The 19,612-nt window shown below is 39.6% G+C and overlaps 4 protein-coding genes across 8 annotated transcripts; 1 reads left to right on the forward strand and 3 right to left on the reverse strand.

Moving 5' to 3' along the window:
- Positions 1–485: 485 nt before the first annotated feature.
- On the reverse strand, positions 486–4,675 carry LOC141846697 (protein EARLY-RESPONSIVE TO DEHYDRATION 7, chloroplastic-like). Its single transcript, XM_074734730.1, has 4 exons — positions 3,849–4,675; positions 3,142–3,308; positions 1,545–1,629; positions 486–675 (listed from the first exon to the last, which is right to left on the reverse strand). Exons 1-4 carry the CDS (start codon positions 4,673–4,675, stop codon positions 486–488), a joined length of 1,269 nt encoding a protein of 422 aa, XP_074590831.1.
- A 2,590-nt stretch (positions 4,676–7,265) lies between these two features.
- Positions 7,266–9,462, reverse strand: LOC141846698 (thaumatin-like protein 1). 2 transcript variants are annotated; one of them, XM_074734732.1, is made up of 3 exons: positions 9,306–9,462; positions 8,533–9,205; positions 7,266–7,596 (listed from the first exon to the last, which is right to left on the reverse strand). In XM_074734732.1, the coding sequence occupies exons 1-3, from the start codon at positions 9,370–9,372 to the stop codon at positions 7,425–7,427; spliced, it is 912 nt and encodes a 303-aa protein (XP_074590833.1). In that variant the 5' UTR covers positions 9,373–9,462; the 3' UTR covers positions 7,266–7,424. The 2 variants fall into 2 exon arrangements, with proteins under 2 accessions (XP_074590833.1, XP_074590832.1); XM_074734731.1 differs by having other exon boundaries at positions 8,533–9,462.
- Positions 9,463–10,767: 1,305 nt separating this feature from the next.
- Positions 10,768–14,737, forward strand: LOC141846696 (uncharacterized). 4 transcript variants are annotated; one of them, XR_012603353.1, is made up of 10 exons: positions 10,768–10,913; positions 10,999–11,355; positions 12,084–12,289; positions 12,414–12,828; positions 12,908–13,115; positions 13,738–13,845; positions 13,951–14,025; positions 14,105–14,174; positions 14,324–14,527; positions 14,620–14,737. XR_012603353.1 is itself a non-coding variant. In XM_074734729.1 (9 exons), exons 2-9 carry the CDS (start codon positions 11,126–11,128, stop codon positions 14,398–14,400), a joined length of 1,389 nt encoding a protein of 462 aa, XP_074590830.1. In that variant the 5' UTR covers positions 10,768–10,913; positions 10,999–11,125; the 3' UTR covers positions 14,401–14,594. The 4 variants fall into 4 exon arrangements, 1 of the variants encoding a protein (XP_074590830.1); XR_012603354.1 differs by lacking the exon at positions 10,768–10,913 and adding an exon at positions 10,938–10,994 and having other exon boundaries at positions 11,094–11,355; XR_012603355.1 differs by lacking the exon at positions 10,768–10,913 and adding an exon at positions 10,938–10,994 and having other exon boundaries at positions 11,124–11,355.
- A 1,000-nt stretch (positions 14,738–15,737) lies between these two features.
- LOC141846622 (uncharacterized) lies at positions 15,738–16,951 on the reverse strand. Its single transcript, XM_074734657.1, has one exon. It carries the CDS (start codon positions 16,867–16,869, stop codon positions 15,832–15,834), a length of 1,038 nt encoding a protein of 345 aa, XP_074590758.1. The 5' UTR covers positions 16,870–16,951; the 3' UTR covers positions 15,738–15,831.
- Positions 16,952–19,612: the final 2,661 nt, after the last annotated feature.

Genomic DNA, 19,612 nt, shown 5'->3' on the forward strand with positions numbered 1-19,612 from the left:
CTATAATATCCATGCAATGGCTATTTCATTAATGATGTGCGACACAAGATTTCCTTAAGCACTAGAATATTAATTATAGAAATTGGACTAGACTAAATTTACATTATTTGGAATATTACAGGCTACGTTGGAACTTAGGCAAGAGCACCGGAGCCTCAGTAAAACATAGGTTTGTATTACTCTTTATATACTACTGAAAAACTCCCTGTAGTTATTATCTTAAGCTTCTGTATGAACTAATTGCAATTCATTTTAGTTATATAAATGAAAAACCAATTATATTAGAAGATGGAGATAGCAGCACAAATATAACATCTATGTTAATTACTCGGTGACAAAAGATTATGAGAGTCACCAAGACAACATTTTTGTTTATATCAAATTTGTATTTTCACAGGTTCATGATGAAATTTGAAGAAAAATAAAGAATTAGAACAAAGTATGACAAAGTAGAAGACTAACAGAGATGAGGATTTGTAGAGAGTCTACTTGCCATGCTTAGCCCTTAGCTCGTCGGCCGCAGCTTTTATTGCAGTCTTGGTGATGATGTGGGGTTTAATGGAGCTCTTGGGGTCAACAGCCTTCCTGATCTTGAACACAGTCCATGCGGCACCCACAGCATGCCCTGCAGCATCAAGGCCTTCGGTTGCTGCTTCAGCTGCTTGCTCTCCATACCTGAAACAATAAAGCACCCATATGGCTTGTTAAAAGAAGTGATTTTAAGCAAGACCAAAATAAGATTATACGGATCTCTAAAAATTGTTTTACAAAAAAATTCAATGGATGACTCTTTTTAAATTCTCTCTTCTGATGTAATGTTTGTTAGATTGAAATCCTAGTGACAAGATGTAACTAAATAAATTGAGTGTATGACACTTTCAATTACTATTCTAATCTGTTATTATCATATTTTCTTGAAATAATGATCTAAGCATGATTCAACTTGATTATCAGGAGAGTGGTCAATTATAACTTGTGAGGTCAAATATAATAATTACCCTCTCTCTAAGAAAGATGATCAAGTTTTAAAAATCATAAAGGTCAGAATCTGAAGTAGTCATGAAACAATTGATTAACTAAGAAAACATTATATAGATTTCTGCCTGTGGTACCTATTAAAGATTTAATTAAATGATCCTCAAGTAAAAATGTCATTTTGTGGTTTTAACATGCATGTTATTCTTCTCATTTACATGCGCACACCCCTGAAGAATTTCAAAATGCCATGACACTGAAAACAAGCTGCAATACATTCAGCTTCAAATCTCTTCTAAAGAAACTTAACATAAAAAGGCCGATCATGTAACTTTCTTAGGAAAGACCAAAAATTAACTTCAGTGTGTATGCATGAATGACAATTGTATTTCTTGGCATATATCGAGCTACCAAAGTCAACTGAATGGCCTCAAAGTTCCACAAGCCAACATGGAAGGAATGCACATTACATATACAAATTCAACATTAAGGTTGGAACATGTTCACTAAACTTATATGGCTCACCCAGACGATATTTAAAAAAAAACGATATTTATGGAGAATCATACTTGTGAGATACAAGCTCAGTGGTCACAACTGAAGATGTAGATAAAACACTCTTTCCAGCCACTTCCAATGCGTCACATATCTTGCCTGTTAGCACAACAGGAGAAAAGTGCTGCTAGTTAGTAATAAGAGTGGAGAGATAATTCAAGAAGGGAATGATTATTCTAGGTTCATTCACTAAACTTTTGCTTAAACAACGATTAAATATTAGCTGTTACTATATTGCCTAGAAGCTAGACCAACTTCATTCAATGGTTTTTTGGAAGGAAATTTCTTTCAATGTTTATGACATTGATTTTTCCTGTAATTGTAATTGAAAACTCATTGGTGATACAATAAAGTATTGGTATGCATGTGAATAAATGTACTGTCTTTTTTTTCTAGAAAAAATATACTAATGTCTATTAACTGTTCTTTTTTTATTAGAGGTAGTTTAGGAGAGCGTTATATGCATCTGATACTTGCCTTCAAAGGAAATCAACAATTAGGCCTTGCAAAATGTTTGCTATGACATCAAGCGACCATAAGCAACTGATTAATAATGACTAGAATCCATTTGTTGTGTAAATTATTTCTTCAGTTTTTATAGTCAATAGAAAATTAAATCAGAAATTATCCCTCGATCCTCTTCAATAATGCTTCTTTTCATGATATTCATGAGCTCTCTATCAGACCTACACTCTCATCGTGGCACCCACACACACACCATCCAACTCGCTCAAGCTTGCTAGTTGCTTGTTCCATCCGGATCGACCCACTTTGTTTGCCAAGGCCAACTAGTCAACTTCACCTGTTAGACTTACTCAACAAGCTCAATCCTCCCAAAACAATTGACCTACCTTAACCAAAATGATTTGAACAATTGACATCATCAAGTCACCTTGTCAGATTGGACTAATTGACTAATTCAAACTGCTCAACCATCTGGAACCACTTGGTCTAACAAGACACGCTAGCTCACCTAGGTCACTTGACCCAACCAATTAGCTGTCGAACTAACTAAACTTTAACTCGTCCGAACCATTTAACTCAACTTAGATTCTTTTCCCCTTTATGTGGTAACCACATAAGATGTTCTTCTTTGGAACAATTTTTTTCATGTATAATTTTATTTAAAATTATTATATACAAATAAAACATTTTACGTTTATTATAGTGTCTCTTACCTATACAATAGTCAGATGGAAAGCAAAATCTCCTAAGAACAACATGCTAAAAATGTTGGTTAAAGCTTATTCAATATTTTCCCAAAAAGTACCAAAGCATTCCGGGGAAAAACAAGAGGCAAAAAAAAAAGTCTGCCAATGAGGATTAGGAAAAAATAAATTGCAGGGCAAACACTTTTTTCAAGAAAAGTTGCTGGACAAACAATGTTCCTGTAGTCACTGTAGAAAACATGACAGACAACACATACGAAAAATCTCATTTAAGGGGGGATTGATCGACCATACGACACTGATCTAAGGTTAGCCTAAACAGCAGACTGAGATGACAAGAACACTTCAACTTTTCCATTCATCCGAGCAAAAGAAATAAAGAAAAAATAGATGATATAAATTATCTGGTAAAGGAAAAGCAGAGGATTCAAATATGACATACCAAATCCATCAAGAGAAGCAAGAACAACTTCTCCTGGCAACATGTCAAAAAACTTCTTCCCCGCTCTGGAATTCGCAACTGTGCTTGTAACATATCCTGAAACTTTGACAACCCCAGATAGCACCCCTGTTGCAACCTTGTCTGACATTTTGGTGAATTTTTTAACCCTAAAATTCAGCATCAATAGCTTTTGTCAGCTCAGTTGCTCTTAATCCTTGTTTTTAAACTCATATACTTCAAGATATGAAATCAAATATCAGTTAACATAGGGTTTAAGTATATCTAAGTATTCAAATATGTTGAGTATGTCATTACTAATAGATCCATCCTATAAATTTAGAATCAATGATTTGTTAGTCATGGTCACTACTAATTCAAATGAAAATAAGGAATCTGTGGTACCCCTCTGGTTTTGAGACCAAAGTTCATCTTAAATTTCTTTTCAAAATAATATGGTAATTGAAGCTTGTATTTCTATAGAACTAATAAAGACTAACTACATGTGTAGACTCAAATCCCTAATCTAGAAATGTATATACTGAAAAATAAAATAAAATCTAGAATGATTAATAAGAAAATTCTTATCACATTCTGAAAAATAGGTGTTCTTCATCTCTCTCTCCCGTGCAAATAGCTGGAAAATGGAAAGGTAAAGATAGGAAAATCAATCCTTCGTGTTGTCAAAAATTTGGGGCAAGAGATTTCACCTTTTGATCCTCTCCAAGGTTTCCGGGGTGATCTCCTTGGCGTTCGCGTTCGGCTCCATTCTCTTCTTGAGCAAATCGTTCCCCCACTTGAGCCGCTCCACCGTCACATCCCCGCACCATAAGATCCCCCTCACCACCTGGCCCGACCCTGCCGCGATCGCCTTCGACACCAGTCCGCTGTAATCCTCCACATTGGGCGCCAGCGTCGTCCAATACGCCGCCGATAGCTCCTCCATCATCTCCTTCTTGGACGCCTCCCGCATCGCCTCCGCGGGCGTCACCTCCCCCGCCACCGATCCACCCACTGCGTCCGCAGCCCCTTTCACCTTCTGCACCGAGAAGCTCCCGTAGGTCTCCAAGATCCGATCAAACTCCCTCAGGAGGTCCTCCTGCCCCTTCGAGGCGAAGGTGAGGCCGTAACTGAACACATCGGGCGAGTGCCCTACGTCGCCTCCGGGGACATGGAGGGAGAAGAAGTAATGCGAGTCGTCGAGCTTGACGGCCGCAGAATCGCGAGTAAGGGGCCACTGGACAGCGTCGGGGTCGTCGGATCCGCCGACGCGGACGAGGACAGCGACGAAGCTGTCGCTCTGGCGGAGGCTGACGACGGAGAGCTCCCCGGAAGCAAGCTCGACGCTGAGGTGCTTATCGACGAGGTGGAGGAATGCGCCGGGGACGCGGAGGAGGGTGGCCTTGGAGGGGGAGTGCCTGGGGCTGTCGAGTTCGTCGGGGAGGTCGGAGGGGTCGATGGAAGGGTACAAGGAGGAGGTCACGGGAAGGGGAGGAGCGGACGGAGGTGGAGGCGAGTAATGGTGCTGGGAATCCATGGACGGGAAGAAGAGGCGGTGGCGGTGGCGGTGGCGGTGGTGGAGGAGGAAGAGAAGGGAGGAGAGAGTTTGTTAGGGTGGCGATATAAATGGCGCGCTGGTTTGGCCATTGGTGAACACGAATTGTCCAGAGTGGCCTCTGCTTGCTCTTCAGGATTTAGGACGTTGGGGTAGGGCCCAGTGGATTGGGCCGGCCTGTCAAACTCCTGGTGAAGTCCATAACTAAGGAAACATAGGATTTCAATTATGTTCTATTTCTATAAGAGCTTGAGGAGATCTCTACGAACATAATCGAGTTGGTATTCGGATGATAAATTTATAATAATTGAGTCGGCCTCAAATTCCTTAGAGTTCATTTGCTTTGCAACAATGAGCAAGAGAGAATTCCTGAAGTTTATTCCCTTAAGGATTCAAACTCCTCCCGGAATCACTAAATATTGTAATTTACCTCCGTTGTACAAGTCTTACACTCTGTTTGGATGAGAGAAGGTTCATTAACGGAAGGGGAAGAGAGGGGAAAGGAAGGGAAAGAGAAGTATTTATAATTTCCGGGGGCATTAACGTAACATATATTACCTTATTTGGGAGGAAAGGAAAGAGAATGAAAGTTAAAAGTCAGATGATAAATTTATAATAACAAAGTAAAATTTAAATTCTAGATGTAAGAGTTCATTTAATTAAAATTAAATTTATAACTTAAATAAATCTTTTAAAGAAATAAGTTGACATACAATAAGTATACAAAATATAAAATTTGTACACTTTCGTACGACATAGGATAAATCTATATTTTTACATATATTTCTATAAAAATTTACTGATGCAAGAAAGGAGCGAAAAGATTGTGCTCAACGAGAGAAATTTAAAAAACTTAAATTAAATAAATTATTTAATAATTAATATTTAAAACATAGATAAAATTATAATAAATAATATTTATAACTTACATTCCAAATTGGAGTTTATCATCTTTTTTTTAAGTAAAAGGGTTAAAACTTAATCCTTCTCTTCCTGTCCTTACTCCTTTCCAAATAATTTAAAGTTCTCTTCCCCTTACTTACCATAATTTACCTCACTTCCTTCAAACAAACCGTTAGGGTGGACCATGGAGGGGGTGCGTGGAGCATGTGTTAACATCTTTTGCAACAATTAAGAAGCTCTAGGTGCTTTAAATATTTAACTCTTTAGATGTTCGAAGACGAGAGTCCAGGAGCTCGAACCAGAAGTTCTAGCTTCTCTGAATAGGAGCTTGAGGAGCTCTGAGTGCTCAAAGGAAAGAGTTAGCTATGCCAATGGCTAGAGGTACCATGGAGAGAACTGGAGAACTCTCTTGGATGAATGGGACCTTATGCAAGTAATTGTGTCAAAGTCCTTGAGTGAGCTTGAATTAACATGGAACTATACCTAAAAGGATAATGATTGTCTTGGGATGACTCCTTGTATAATTGAGTTGACTTAGACAATTTGACTTGGTCAAACTATCGAATTGCCGAGGTCGAGTGTCGAAACCGAGTGTCAAGACCGACTTAGCCAAGGTCGAGTTGTCGAGGTTAAGTTCCCGAACTGAGAGCTAATTGTCGAATGATTAATTGGTATAAAAAGTTACCAAGGCTTGTGTCACATAATTTGTTTAAAATAGATTCATCTCTTTCATGGTACTTAGAAGTCACGACGGACGTCTGTTTCCTAAGATACAATAGTGGACGTGATCACCACCAAACACAGATTGATCACGGTGAACTAAGTGTACCCGAATGCTATCATAGATGAAATTGTTGAGCGAATGCATGATAGGAAGAAAAAGACAATGAAAAAACGAAGTGGATAGAGAGTATTTGCTTGCACACACCTACTCAAGATCATGACCTCCTTTTTTATAGGAGCTCCAACCTTAAGCAACGTTAAATGGTCGATTAATGACTATTTACTATTTTTACCCACTCGAATCAAAATGCATAGTTGTTTTGCCTAGAGAGATTACATATACGCCATCAACATTAATTAATGCATCCGTTATGTTAATTGAGCAGGTAGCAAAATTGATGTGAGTGACAAAAATATTGATTCATTCATTTAGACAAATTTTGCTACGACCAATCTAGTATTCAACGAGTGCACAGGTCGTCCTTGCACACTAGTCAACTTAGATTAGTGTAATTTAGATCCTAAATTTACACTCTTTGCACACCCAACGCATAAAAGAGAAATTTTCATCACATACATATGTTCACAACATCAATATATATAATACAATATAAATCAATAATAAACTCACGAATGTAAAACGAAAATCAAGTACAATGAAATATCTTTAATCCACCTCTTCCATTCAAATCTCCAACAGCAGCTAATCCACGGCCGGCGGTGAGTGTGATCATTAACTCCATTCAACTTTATAAAATCGTTGTTTATCTGCAAATAATATTCGCACAAGGACCACTTCAGTTCCAAATCTCTCCTTCTCCGACTCGTAGCTTTATTCTGTTCGACTTTTGTGTAAAAATAATCAACAAACATACAATTTCATAGAGCCATTTACAGTTCGATCGATATGCAGGAATAAGAATCCCACCAAACTCCATCTTCAACATTCAGACGTTATTATCATTGTTTCTCAATGTGTTTCTTCTTCAGAGAAGAGAATATCAGCTCCTCACTTTATTACCAACTCATCAAACTCTCTCTCACACACATTGTCCAAGAACTGCAGCGGAAAGAACTCTAAAAACAATTCCATTCCTTGAATCTGTCATAGCAACAAGAAAACAAAAAGAAGAGCAGCTCCCGATGAAGCAGGCGCCACTCTCCTGGCCACGGCGCTCCCTGTCGCGAGGCTCGCCAGCCATGAGTCGTCCTGCAGCACCAGTCCTGCTGTTCTTGGCGCAGGGTCATGACTCTGGTAAGAGCTCGCTGCTTTCTTGCTGCAAGAACATAAAATAGTTTTAGGAGACTGTGAAAGCAAAGTGACTGGAATCGCATCTTTCTCATGCACCGAGCAGAGCTCCTCCACACAATCCGGCGAAGTGGAGAAGGAACAAAGCGAAACGAGAAAGAGATCATGAGGAACAATTGCAAAGCCTCTTTTGTGTGCATGAACTTTCCTTTGCTCTCTCTCTCTCGTTTCTCGATGGATCATGAGAAGAATCCGAAGACAAAAGGCATGGAGTGAAAGGAACAAAAGGTGCGACACTTTCAGTATCCTATGAATGAGATTTGATATTCTGCACGACCCGTGCTGCGCGACTCCGTGTACGACAGAGTCGATCCATCGCCGTTGCCGCCCTCGCCGTGCCGTCCGACCGCCGGTCCGGGCACGATCGACACGCGCCGGCGCTTCGGCCGGCATTGGATTCCGACTAGATTGTGGCCGGAATCCGATGCAATTTGGCCGGAACGTGGTCAGCAGTGGCACGCGCCGTTTCCGACCAAATCGCGGCCGGAGACCGACCGAGGAAGAACCGACATGTGATGGCGGTCCTTCCTCGGCCGGTCTTTGGCCGTGATTTGGTCAGAATCTGATCGCGATTTGATCGGAAACGGCGCGTGCCACTGCCGACGATCGACAGTGGTTGGACAGCGCGGCGAGGGCGACCGGAAGCGACGGGGTCGAGGGACGGAACACTTTGCATTCCCACATTTGGATGGTGATCTGACGCGCAATCGCGTGATGGACGATGAATCACGTGTCGCGCACGGGTGAGTCACGCAGAATATCAAAATAGTCCTATAAATTGTCCCTAAAGCTCGTTTGGTAAATTACAAGATAAAAAAGAAAAAGAATTCTGAATTAAGAGATAAAAAATAATTATTTTAAGGCATATTTATAATTTATGAGTAATTAGAGAAGTAAAGTGAACCTGGGAGTGGAGTTAGGACAGAAGGTAATGGCGTAGCGCTGGGCGGCGGCGCAGGTGAAGGTGCTCGAGGCGTCGTCGAAGGCGTAGCTGTACGCCAGGGGGCACGCGGCCTTGAACACCTCCGAGTACGCGGACGGGCGGCACGTGCTCGGGTTGGCGAACTCCCCCGTGCAGCACAGCTCCGGCGTCCCGAACGCGTCGCACGCGCTCCTGCAGGCGGCACCGCCGCCGGCCCTCATCTCCGCCGGGCACACGCGGTTCACGTCCGCGGCGCACCCGGTTTCGCCGCACCCCGGCGCCTCCGCCGCCACGCCCACCGGCAGGTTGTACCCGTCCACCAGGCTCACGTCGTAGAAGTCCGCCCCGCCGCCGCCGCCGCCCAGGGTGAACTCCACCAGCGTCGCCGGAGGCGCGGCTGCGGCGCCATTGCACTCCACCTGCCCGGACCCGCAGTCGCCGGTGGCGCAGGAGCCACGCCCGGCGTCGTCGAAGGAGCAACCCGTGCGCGCCCAGAAGCGGCCCGACCACCCTGACGGGACCAGCAGGGATCTTGCGGTGCCGGCGGGGAGCGCGAATCCGGTGACGCCCAGTGGAGGGCTGCCGGAATTGGAGAGGACTCCGGGCCAGACTGTATCGTCGCACCTGTTTATGAAGGCGAAGGTTGTGCAATCTCCTGCACGAAAGATGTTCGACGAAATGCTTATATAATAAACTACGCTTGCACTGCAAGTGTTCGACGAAATGCTCAAACGAAAACAAATGCACTCAGTTACCTGCAAACAAGCAACAGAGGAAAACAGAGACGAGAACCAAAATCCCATATGAGATTGTGTGATCCATTAGACGATCACGGAGGAGACAAAGGCAAGTAAGCCAAGGCAGTGCTTCCTGGAATGGTGATATAGTATTAGATAATGGATTCGTGGGGAGAAGAAAGGAAGCTTCACAGGCAGGTACTCAGCTTCTTCCTTTTTATCATCATCATGCCATTTTTCTTCATCTTTTTTGTTGCGTGTTAGATTTTCATATATTTAAGAAGATGCTCTAATGATTGTTCTTTTTATTCTAAAGAACACAACCAAAAAAGAACTTCCAACTTAGAAAAAGAACATTGATGCTTAAATCAAGTCTGTAGTATGTATGTCGAAACTCAATTGGCACATCATGGTGGACCTCAGGAATACTTCTGTCCAATGAAATTCTTCACAAGTCTTAGGATGTCGATGACTCGATACAACTCTGAAAATGCTTTTAATTTTCCAACAAATAGGTAGCTTTGAATACTTCTGTCCATGTCATGAGGACATTGTTTCTCTGTAAGCTCTTGTGGTTCCATTGAGTGCCAAGGATCTAGCTGCTTACTGTAACAAAATGGAGAAGAAATGGCAATCCTTGTTTCAGTCAAGTGGCTAAATTGATCCATCTGATCTGATCTTAAAAACAATGGTGCCAACAATGTTGGACAATGATCAGTCTTTGCAAGCAAACAATTTTGAAGAAGATACGGGTTGACTCTATGAACTTGGATATGATATGGTATGATACGTGCCTGCTTTTATTTTTAAGATCACATTCTTTTGCCATTTGCTTACTTTACATAAAGGCTTTGCACACTGATATGCTATGATGCATGCATGCAGAGTACGTGTGCTTTAAAGTGAAAAACTAAAGTGTCTTTACTCTTTAATTCTCCTACTTATAGATGCTTTTCTATGTGTACTTTATAAATAAGTCAATCTAATAGATCTGATAAGAAGAGGAATATCAAAATAGAGAGATTAGAGACAGAGAGAGGGAGTCACTTCATTTACAAGATAGCAGGAATGTCAAAATTAGGCTTTTTCTAAGAAATTGGTTCTAAATTTTGACCCTTGTGATGAACAATCTGAATGTATATACTCAGTTCATTGATCTTCATAAAAGAACTGATAAGTTTTGGATCCATGTTTCTGTGCCAATTATGAATCATAAACAAAATTAGATTCAAAATTTATGATTCTTGTGTTTGTATTTTGTAATTTCTTACTTTTATTTAAATTTTTGTATAATAGTTTGTCTACTCTTAGCCATGATTGTGGTAAACGGGCCGGCCCATGGGATAGACAAGGCCCACATGTCTATCTCCTTTTGAGTCTTTGCGACTTGGCCTTTTATTACCCTTTCCCTTCCTCGCGACGTCAGGCGAGAAGCCCTCCTTTCCGCCGCCGCCGCCGCCGCTCGCCGTCGCGTCGCCGTCGCCGTCGCCGTCGCCGTCGCCGTCGCTTCAAGAACACCTTATCGTCCGATGCAACCACCCCTGGTCGCGCGAGTTCCTTCTCCCTTCCCCTTTCCTCCACCACTTAGCCAGACGTCTATGATGCGCAATCGTGTCACAAGCAAAGGTTGAATTTTTTGCGACGTCTTTAACTGTCTTCGGCTGTGATGGGAGCGTTAATTACATCCTGTGCTTTTGCTGCTGTTTGGTAGGTTTTTGAAGAAAAAAGGTTTGGTTTGGTTTGATTGGCTTTGATTAAATGATCACGAAGGAAATGACGGCTCGGCAAATCGAAGTCCAATTGTAGGGTTTGAGTTCGTGCTGTCGGTGCTTGTAGCGATGCAGAGCAAAAAGAGGCGGCGAGTTGATCCGCCGTCGATCCACCCTCGGAATCGGTACTCCGAGAAGCCACCGGACTTTGCGCTCCTTGCCTCCCTCTATCCATCGTTCCGCTTCTACGTCTTCCCTTCCTCCCGTCCTGGTGGTCGACCCTCCATCGACTGGACTGACTTCAATGCTACTCGCGAGCTCACTCGGGTTCTGCTTTCTCATGATCACAGCGTGAATTGGTACCAATTTTCTATCAATTCCTAGTGTTTCTTTTAATATTATTTAGTATGCATTTTTTTTGAATTTTTCCATATTTCTCCATTCTTTTGGGTGATTTGTACTCAAAGGTTACATCTTTGACAAGGTTTGAATATAAATAACACTCGGTACAAGAGCATTAACTTTTTGTATTCTTGTTAACTACTCAACAATTAAGATTGTTGTTCAAAGGAATTTTCTTATGTCTACTTATTTCCTGAAAAAGTAAGTGGTGTTCTGAAGTTCTATCTTCCTAATTTTACCATGCCCTTGTTCAGTCTTTCAGTTATGTAGTTCTGATGCGTCACATAAAATAGTAGAAATGCTCTACTGGTGCGAATTCAACTAATAACTGAATTATATGTGCTAGGTGATCTACTCCTAAACTGTGAAATCATACATACAAAACAGGTAGTATTTCTAGGGTGATTTTGAAGCTGTAGAAGCACTTTCAATCAATGTCGTGCAGCACCTTAGTCATGGTTTCTCAATAGATGAATTAGCATCCATGAGATTTAATAAATTTTAAGACATGCAACATAGTGGACAAAATAAATGTTAACGCTTCAGGTAAGAAGTGTAGATAGTTGATTAATCTACAAAAGAAAATAAAGATTGGTGAAATAACTTGAAAATCAAGATATAGCAAGGTAGCTGTATGTATTTTTTTCACATGGAAAATGAAGGATTTTGTATCCAACACTTGCAGGTGGATTCCTGATGGTCAGCTTTGCCCTACTGTGCCAAATCGATCAAACTATATCCATTGGATTGAAGACTTACTATCCTCTGAACTTATCCCCTCATTGAATTTCTCTGATAAGAAAGTAAAGGGTTTTGATATTGGTACTGGTGCAAATTGCATATATCCGCTCCTAGGTGCATCCTTGTTTGGTTGGAGTTTTGTTGGATCAGGTGGGTTTGCAGGTTTCAGAATTCTAGATCTCTAGATAACATTTCAATGTATTTATATTTGATAAGTTTTTGATCCTTGAATATGCAGCATGGTAAAAAAATTCTTGCTCAACTTTGGTTGTAGATGTGACTGATGTGGCGTTAGAATGGGCTGCTAAAAATGTTGAGAGCAATCCCCACCTATCAGAACTGATTGAGATCAGAAATGCCAATATTACTTTATGTTCCATTGAAGATGTTTCTAAATCTGAAGAGAACATTGAAGGAGGCATGGAGCTTTCTGATAGAGAATCTTTGAAACTGAAGCAGAATGTAGAAAGCTACCATGAAGCTCACGTGCTTGTAGGCGTGGTCAAGGTGGATGAGAAATTTGATTTCTGCATGTGCAATCCTCCATTTTTTGAGAGCATTGACGAAGCAGGACTGAACCCAAAAACTTCATGTGGAGGAACAATGGCAGAGATGGTTTATCCTGGTGGAGAGGAAGCTTTTATTATGCGGATTATCAGTGATAGTGTTGTGCTAAAGAACTCCTTCCGGTAAGATCCCAATGCACTTCTGTTGTGTATTTTGGCACATAGTGGAAATAACTTAATATTTCTTTTTTTTTTATCATAGATGGTTCACATCAATGGTTGGGAGAAAGGCAAATTTGAAAGTATTGATCTCAAAGCTTCGAGAGATTGGGGTTTCTATAGTAAAGACTACTGAATTTGTTCAAGGTCAAACTGCTAGATGGGGTCTTGCATGGTCATTTGTAGCTCCAAAGAAAAATTCCATTATACTAAACACACCAATAAAGAGCCATCATTCCTTTACACTCCAGGTAGACTATGATTGAAGCAAATATAGTACACAATGAAGTCTTAACTCATGAAACGAATAAATAGTTCGCCGAATTAAGATAGCTATAATGATTTAGAAGCTTGAAAGGAATATGAGTTTTGCCCATGACAATATGAAAATCATCACATTGTTAAATTGGTTTCTGTTCTTATTCATAGAAATTATTAACGAACTATTTGAATGCTTTCATAGAATTACAACACAACTAGTCTAATAGCAATTCCTCTCTACACGATTCCTTTGGTCATCAGTATTCTTCACTATACTAGCCATCCCCTCCTTTGTGCAACCTATGGTTTATCCTTCCCCATCCTCTTTGCTTTGTGTGGTTCATCCATTTGATCATGCCAAGTACAATGCTTTACTGTCCCGTCACTTTCTTTTAGATTTGGAATCTATGTGTTCCTCAATGAGGGAATGTTTAGTGGGAGAATTATGCACGTACTCGACAAGCATCTTCGCTTGGTTAGCGAGTGTGTGTGTGTTCCAGGAAATTCTATTTGCTTCTGTATGTTATCGTAATGTTCGTTTATCTTTTCTTTGCCTTTTTTTCTTTTGTCTTGCTTTTTCAAAAGCTTCTTACTATTTCTCTGCTACTACAGGGTCTCCCACGTCAACTTGGGGCATTCCAGATATTGAAGGCTGTGGAGTCCTTTTACCTGGCCGGCGGCGCTGCTTGTAAATTAGATGTTTCATCATTTTCTGTCAAAGTAATATCTAAATTCCATGTTTTCTATTCATGTTATCAAGATCGTTTGCTTTTTAATGTTTCTATCGTGCAACCTTTTTCATAATTCACAGTATTGAATGATCAGGTAGATTCCATTTTGCCTCCATCAGATGCATCAAATGACCTGACATCTCCATGCACTCTGTCATTTTGTGTCTCGGTAATATTTTCGGCTCAAGTGGAATCAACACTAGGAAAAATTTGGGTGACGATGTATGATCTAATGCTTCTTCTCCTAGGTTTTTGAGCAAACTCCTGGAACACTATTAGTCAGGGGATCACTTATGCAGAAGAATGATCCACTTTCAGGTACATGTTTTTCTTGAATGCATTACTGATGCTATAGACTATTTGTTTGTTCAAGTATGATTGTGTCCTTAAAACACTATGTTAGAGGGACTAAAGTTGGTGATGTTGGGTATGGACCTTAAATTCTTGCTTTGATCTGCCTTTTTCAGGAATGTTTTCTTCTGTAATTTCGCATTTGGAGGAATCTTTGAAAAATGACTTCGTCAACAAGTCTCGGCCGAGTTAGGAGTAACAGAAACCTTGGTGCTCTATTGAACTATTTTATGGTTTTGTGACGTAAATTGAGCTTTGCTGTGTTGTTTAGAGCTCATCCTCCCATGACTCAATGGACAAATTTAATCTTATTGTGTTCAGTAATTGCACCAACTGACTGATTTCGATATAATCTCTTTCATTCGCAAGTAAATGATCGAAACTAAATCAATCAAATGATGTGGTTTTGTAGGAAACCTTCATATGTCTCTTAATAGGAGGATGTTGGAATGGCCCTCGGGGCACGGTGCGATAGTAAGAGGTAAGGATAATTTTCATAATGAGGATTTGAATTTCACATTTGATATTTTTGAATGTTTGTAGAGATTGTGACATTGGGATATTAGGATTCACTTGTGTTGGATATTAAGAGTTAGATATTTGAATTAAATATAAAATAAAATTTTAATGATGTAACTTCAAACATTTGAGATGGACCAATTAATTGCTTGCTAGAAATATGAGACAAGTTTTAAATACATCGAAGGGTATATAATAAATTGGTATCAATTAATTTGTTTTCTTGTTTTCAAATAATATAAAAAATCAAATGACATCCTTTCTTATCTCTTTAGCAATTATGGATTGAATAATGTGATGGCAATTATTCAAGCTGTCCATTTCACATCAACACTCATCATCACACGCCATTCGTGATTTTTTTTTTTTTCTGATGGAGTTGGTTTGGTTCAAATAGGGCCAACGCAGCATCACGTGGCTTGTCAATGATCGTACAAGTAATTAATTTCTCAAATAGTAATTATGAAATTAGACCTCACAAAAAAAATTGTCATTATATATATATATTGGAAATGATATACTGCGCGATGAGGAATGCGAGACTTGTGTGCAAATTGTGATTCCATTCGTTGTTGTCGCTGTCGGTGCCGCGCCGAGGAACGACATCGCGGTCGAAGATCAATCGAGGAGGCCGGATCTCGACCGCGATTTGGTCGGAATCGATCGCTCAGCACTGGCAATCAATTTTCGATTGATTTCGTCGGATTTCGATCACTATTCAGTCGAAATCCGGTGTCAGGCAGTGCGCCCGTGAGTCGTGCTTCCATCTTGCCCGGGACGGCAGCCGACGGTCGTCGGACGGCGAAGCGGCAGCGACGACAGTGGTGAGGGGAAGAAATGCGCACAGGTTGCGCCGGATATAAGCCACAACGTAACAAATTCGTGTATATATATATTAAAGTGTTTTTTAAAAACTCTTTATTACGATGATAAGATACATCTTATCGCTGTTTTTATTCACAATCACTTCCCACTAATAATTAATCCTCAATTATGCCAAGCAAACCCACATTAAATAAAACATGGCAATATGATTAAATAATTTAATTAACTATTAATTAAGTACTCAAATCCCTGTTTTCCTCCTCCTTGTTGTTTAATCCAATTAGGCTTTACCTTCCAGCCGCGCATGCGTGACGCCAGCGCACACGTCGACGAAGTCGCCGTCGATGAAGTCGGTGGAGTACACCTGCAGCCGGTTGGCCACGCCGCCGGCGAACGCCTGCGACACGAACAGCCGCGCGTACGGCATGATCTCGTCGTCCACCATCTTCACCACCGGGTTCTCTGCGTTCGGGGTCACCGTGTTCTCTACCCGGTAAAAGTACCGCCTCTCCGTCACCGGCGGCTGCTCCGACAGGTGCTTCATGTTGCTGTCGAACTTGGTCTTCGGCTGGAAGGAGTCGATCCAGTTGTCCCTCAGGTACCCTGCGCCCCACAGCTTGCTCCCCGCCGCCGGCGCCGGCGATTTCCGCGGTTTCCACACGCAGATTACCCGCCTGGGAAGCAGCTCGGCGATTGTCTTCCCGAACACCGCCTCGTCGTGGGGGATCAGCACGTCGCCGAGCTGCTCCACCAGGTAGTTCTCGAATTCCGGCGGGTCCTCGTGGCCGAACTCTGTTCGGATCTCAAGGAGCACCACCTCTGCCTCGGTCTCCGCCAGGAACTTCTTCAAGTCGTCGAGGACGACGTCGACGGAGTAGGATTTTAGAATTCCGTGTGCCACGTGGCGGCTCTGTTCGACGCGGACGTCGAGGGCGCGGGCGCCGGCGGCGAGCTGGTCGTAGATAGAAAGGGTTTGGCACTCGGCGAAGGGGCGGGTGACGAGGGGGACGCCAATTCCGTTGGTGGCGGAGTCGTGGGTTCCCGGCCAAACGATTTGGTTGATGCGGAGGCGGTCGGGGCCGAGCTCCGACATCCACTTCTTGCGGTCGGAGGGTCGGAAGTCGGAGCCGGGAAAGGCGTCGCCGGCTGATTCGAGGAGGGACTGGAGGGTTTTCCTCTCCTCCGCGAGCTGCTTCCTGCCGTCGACGAGGTGCGAGACGGCGTCGGAGGCGTTCTTGGTGGCGGAGGAGGCGGTGTCGACGACGGACTTGCTGAGGTTGGCAACGGACTTGCCGATGTCGGAGATGTTGAAGTGCATGGTGGCCGGCCGGCGACGAGGAGGAGGAGGAGGAGGAGGAGCTGGAAACAGAGTGGTGTTTGTGGAAACAAGGAGGATGAGATGTTTTCTTTGGTTGGTTAAATAGAATTTGGGCTTATTTTTAACATACTATTTAAAATTTTAAATATATTTTTATTTATTTTTAATAATATAATTTTATTTTATTTTAAAATTTTTATTGATCATTTTTCTAAAATTGGTGAAATACAACGATGATCACTTGCCTACTCTACAATGAGAAGATATTTTTAGCTCTTATATAGTTGAGTTGGTTATGACGGAGCAGATTTATAGAAGAGGATAAGAGTTTGAATCTCGATGAAGTCGAGCAATACTCTTCTCTATTATGATCAACTACAATTTCTCGATTTACCTCTTCATAAATAGTCATGGGATATATATGGGACTGTTGGGGTGATAAATTTCATTTTTTTTACATAAGAGAAGATATTTCTGTATTTAATCAAGTATTTATTGATAGTTTTAATTTGATGAAGACATTTCTAAATTTGATGAATTATATATATTTTTTTAATTTAATTTGATGATTGATAAAATGTTTTTATTTTTATGAAATCAAATTAATTATTTTTAAAATTATTCTATTCGAAGAATTACATAATATTTAGATTATTAAAAATAAAAATAATAACGAAATGACAACTTGCGGAGTGGCCGGCCAGGACAGTAATTAATTATTGACATATGCGACTTTGATGTTCTCTAATTATATTTAATTAATTTGGAGATTTAAAAAATATTAGGGTGATGGGGTGTACATTGCACAATGATGTTACTGATGAACTACATTATAATTATTATATTTCATAATTAAATTTAGGTTGCATTTGAATATTTTATAAAATTATATATCTTAATTTTTAAAAAATTTCTATTTATTGCATAGATTTTATTTTTCCTAAAAAATAAAACGTGTCATTTTGTTAGATTTAAAATTTAAAATTCCAAATTAGTTGTAATTTAGATTAAATCACTTTAATAATATTTTTAAAAGGTGATAGAATTTAGGGGAAGAAAAATATGATTTAGATTTGCCACGTGTTTAATGAAATAAATGGATAGGAACGGGATAAGATCTTTCTTTGGATATCTACGTCCATCCAATCGAATTTAAGCATTATTTAACGGGTAAGAAAACGTTTTAGATTGGACGTTGATGTTTCTTTTCATTTTTAAATTTTTTTCATTTCAACTAAATAATTATGATATTTTACCGAATCTCACAAGTAAATTTCAATATTATCTAAATTACATATTTAATTTTCATATTGTATTTACAAATCATGACAAATCAAAATATATTTATAAAAATATTTTTGTTATATTTATGTCAATAAATCTAAATTTGATAGTGTAAATTGAGAATACCTTTTTAAATTTTTTACATAAATATATAAGGAGATTTTAAAAATTTATTAATTTTTCAATTTACATTAAAAATTTTAATTTTCAAATAAGAGAAATCTTAAGAGTCCATTAAGAATATCATAAATATAATAAAAAGAGTTTTAAAATTTAGTTAATTTTAAATGAAATTAAATGAGTATTAATTTTTGTTAGAAGTGATTCAGAATTTTTTAGATCTAATAATTATACAGATACTTGATTTGAATATTATGAAAATTAGATACACGTAATAATTTAAAATATTTTTTAAAAACCGAAATAATTATATAATGGATAATAATCAAAGCCATAATTAAAAAATTATAATGGTAGTTGGTCAATTCTAGAGCAAGTTTGATTTAACTAAATTATAAGAACAAATATTTAGCTACTTAAAATATTTAATAAACAAATTTAAACAACGATAGGCAACAATGAAAGTTCCCACCACTTATTTCAAGATTATAACTTGTTATAATCTTGAATTGAAAGTATCAATTGAGATGGTCTAAATGAACATTGAAAGGAAAAATAATTTCTTTTTTTTTAAACTTAAACAAGTCACAGTTTAGCTAATAATATTCCATACTTTGAGACTAATGTTCTGTTTCTTTCAATGTGCTGATTGAGAAAGGAAACGAATAATGTGGAAAAAAAAAGTCCACAGAACGGAGGAAGAGAAGAAAAACGAATCCCGTGGAAAGCCTGCGAAAACAAAGACAAACGATGGAAAGGAAAAAAAGGGAAAACAAAGCAAGTGTAAAGCTGCGAAATCACCGCAACGAAAAACGAAGTGTAAAGTTTGTCAAACGGGCAACGCACGTCAAATGAAGCAGATCAATCCGTCAAAAATTCATCGTATGACTAAATGAACTGACCCATTAATTTGATTAATTTGAAAATCTTTAATTCAACTCAATTTAAGACAGATTACAAATTAGATGAGACCAACTCACGGATCTATAAAAAATAAAAAAATATTAAAAATTTAAATTTGAACTACAATTTAAATAGATTAAATTGAAAATTTTAAATTTGAATTACGATTTAGACAGATCAAACTTACTACTCTAATATATTTTCTACTTTAATTTTAAATTTTGAAAAAAAATTTCTCAACTCGCTGACTAACTCAAGCCCGCTATGAGTTGACTCATGCAAGTCGCGATCCTAAGTGGGTTAATCCATCCGAACCTAATTTAAAATGAATTGAAAAAATATCAATCCAATCCACTTAAATTGTTTGATAGGATTAACCAGCCCAACCTAACCACTTACATTGTTTGATAAGATGAACCCAACTCAAATTGGTGGC

The sequence above is a fragment of the Curcuma longa genome, chromosome 15 (assembly GCF_044706935.1).
Source record: "Curcuma longa cultivar G26 ecotype Majalengka, Jawa Barat chromosome 15, ITB_CL_G26_1.1, whole genome shotgun sequence".
Taxonomy (NCBI): domain Eukaryota; kingdom Viridiplantae; phylum Streptophyta; class Magnoliopsida; order Zingiberales; family Zingiberaceae; genus Curcuma; species Curcuma longa.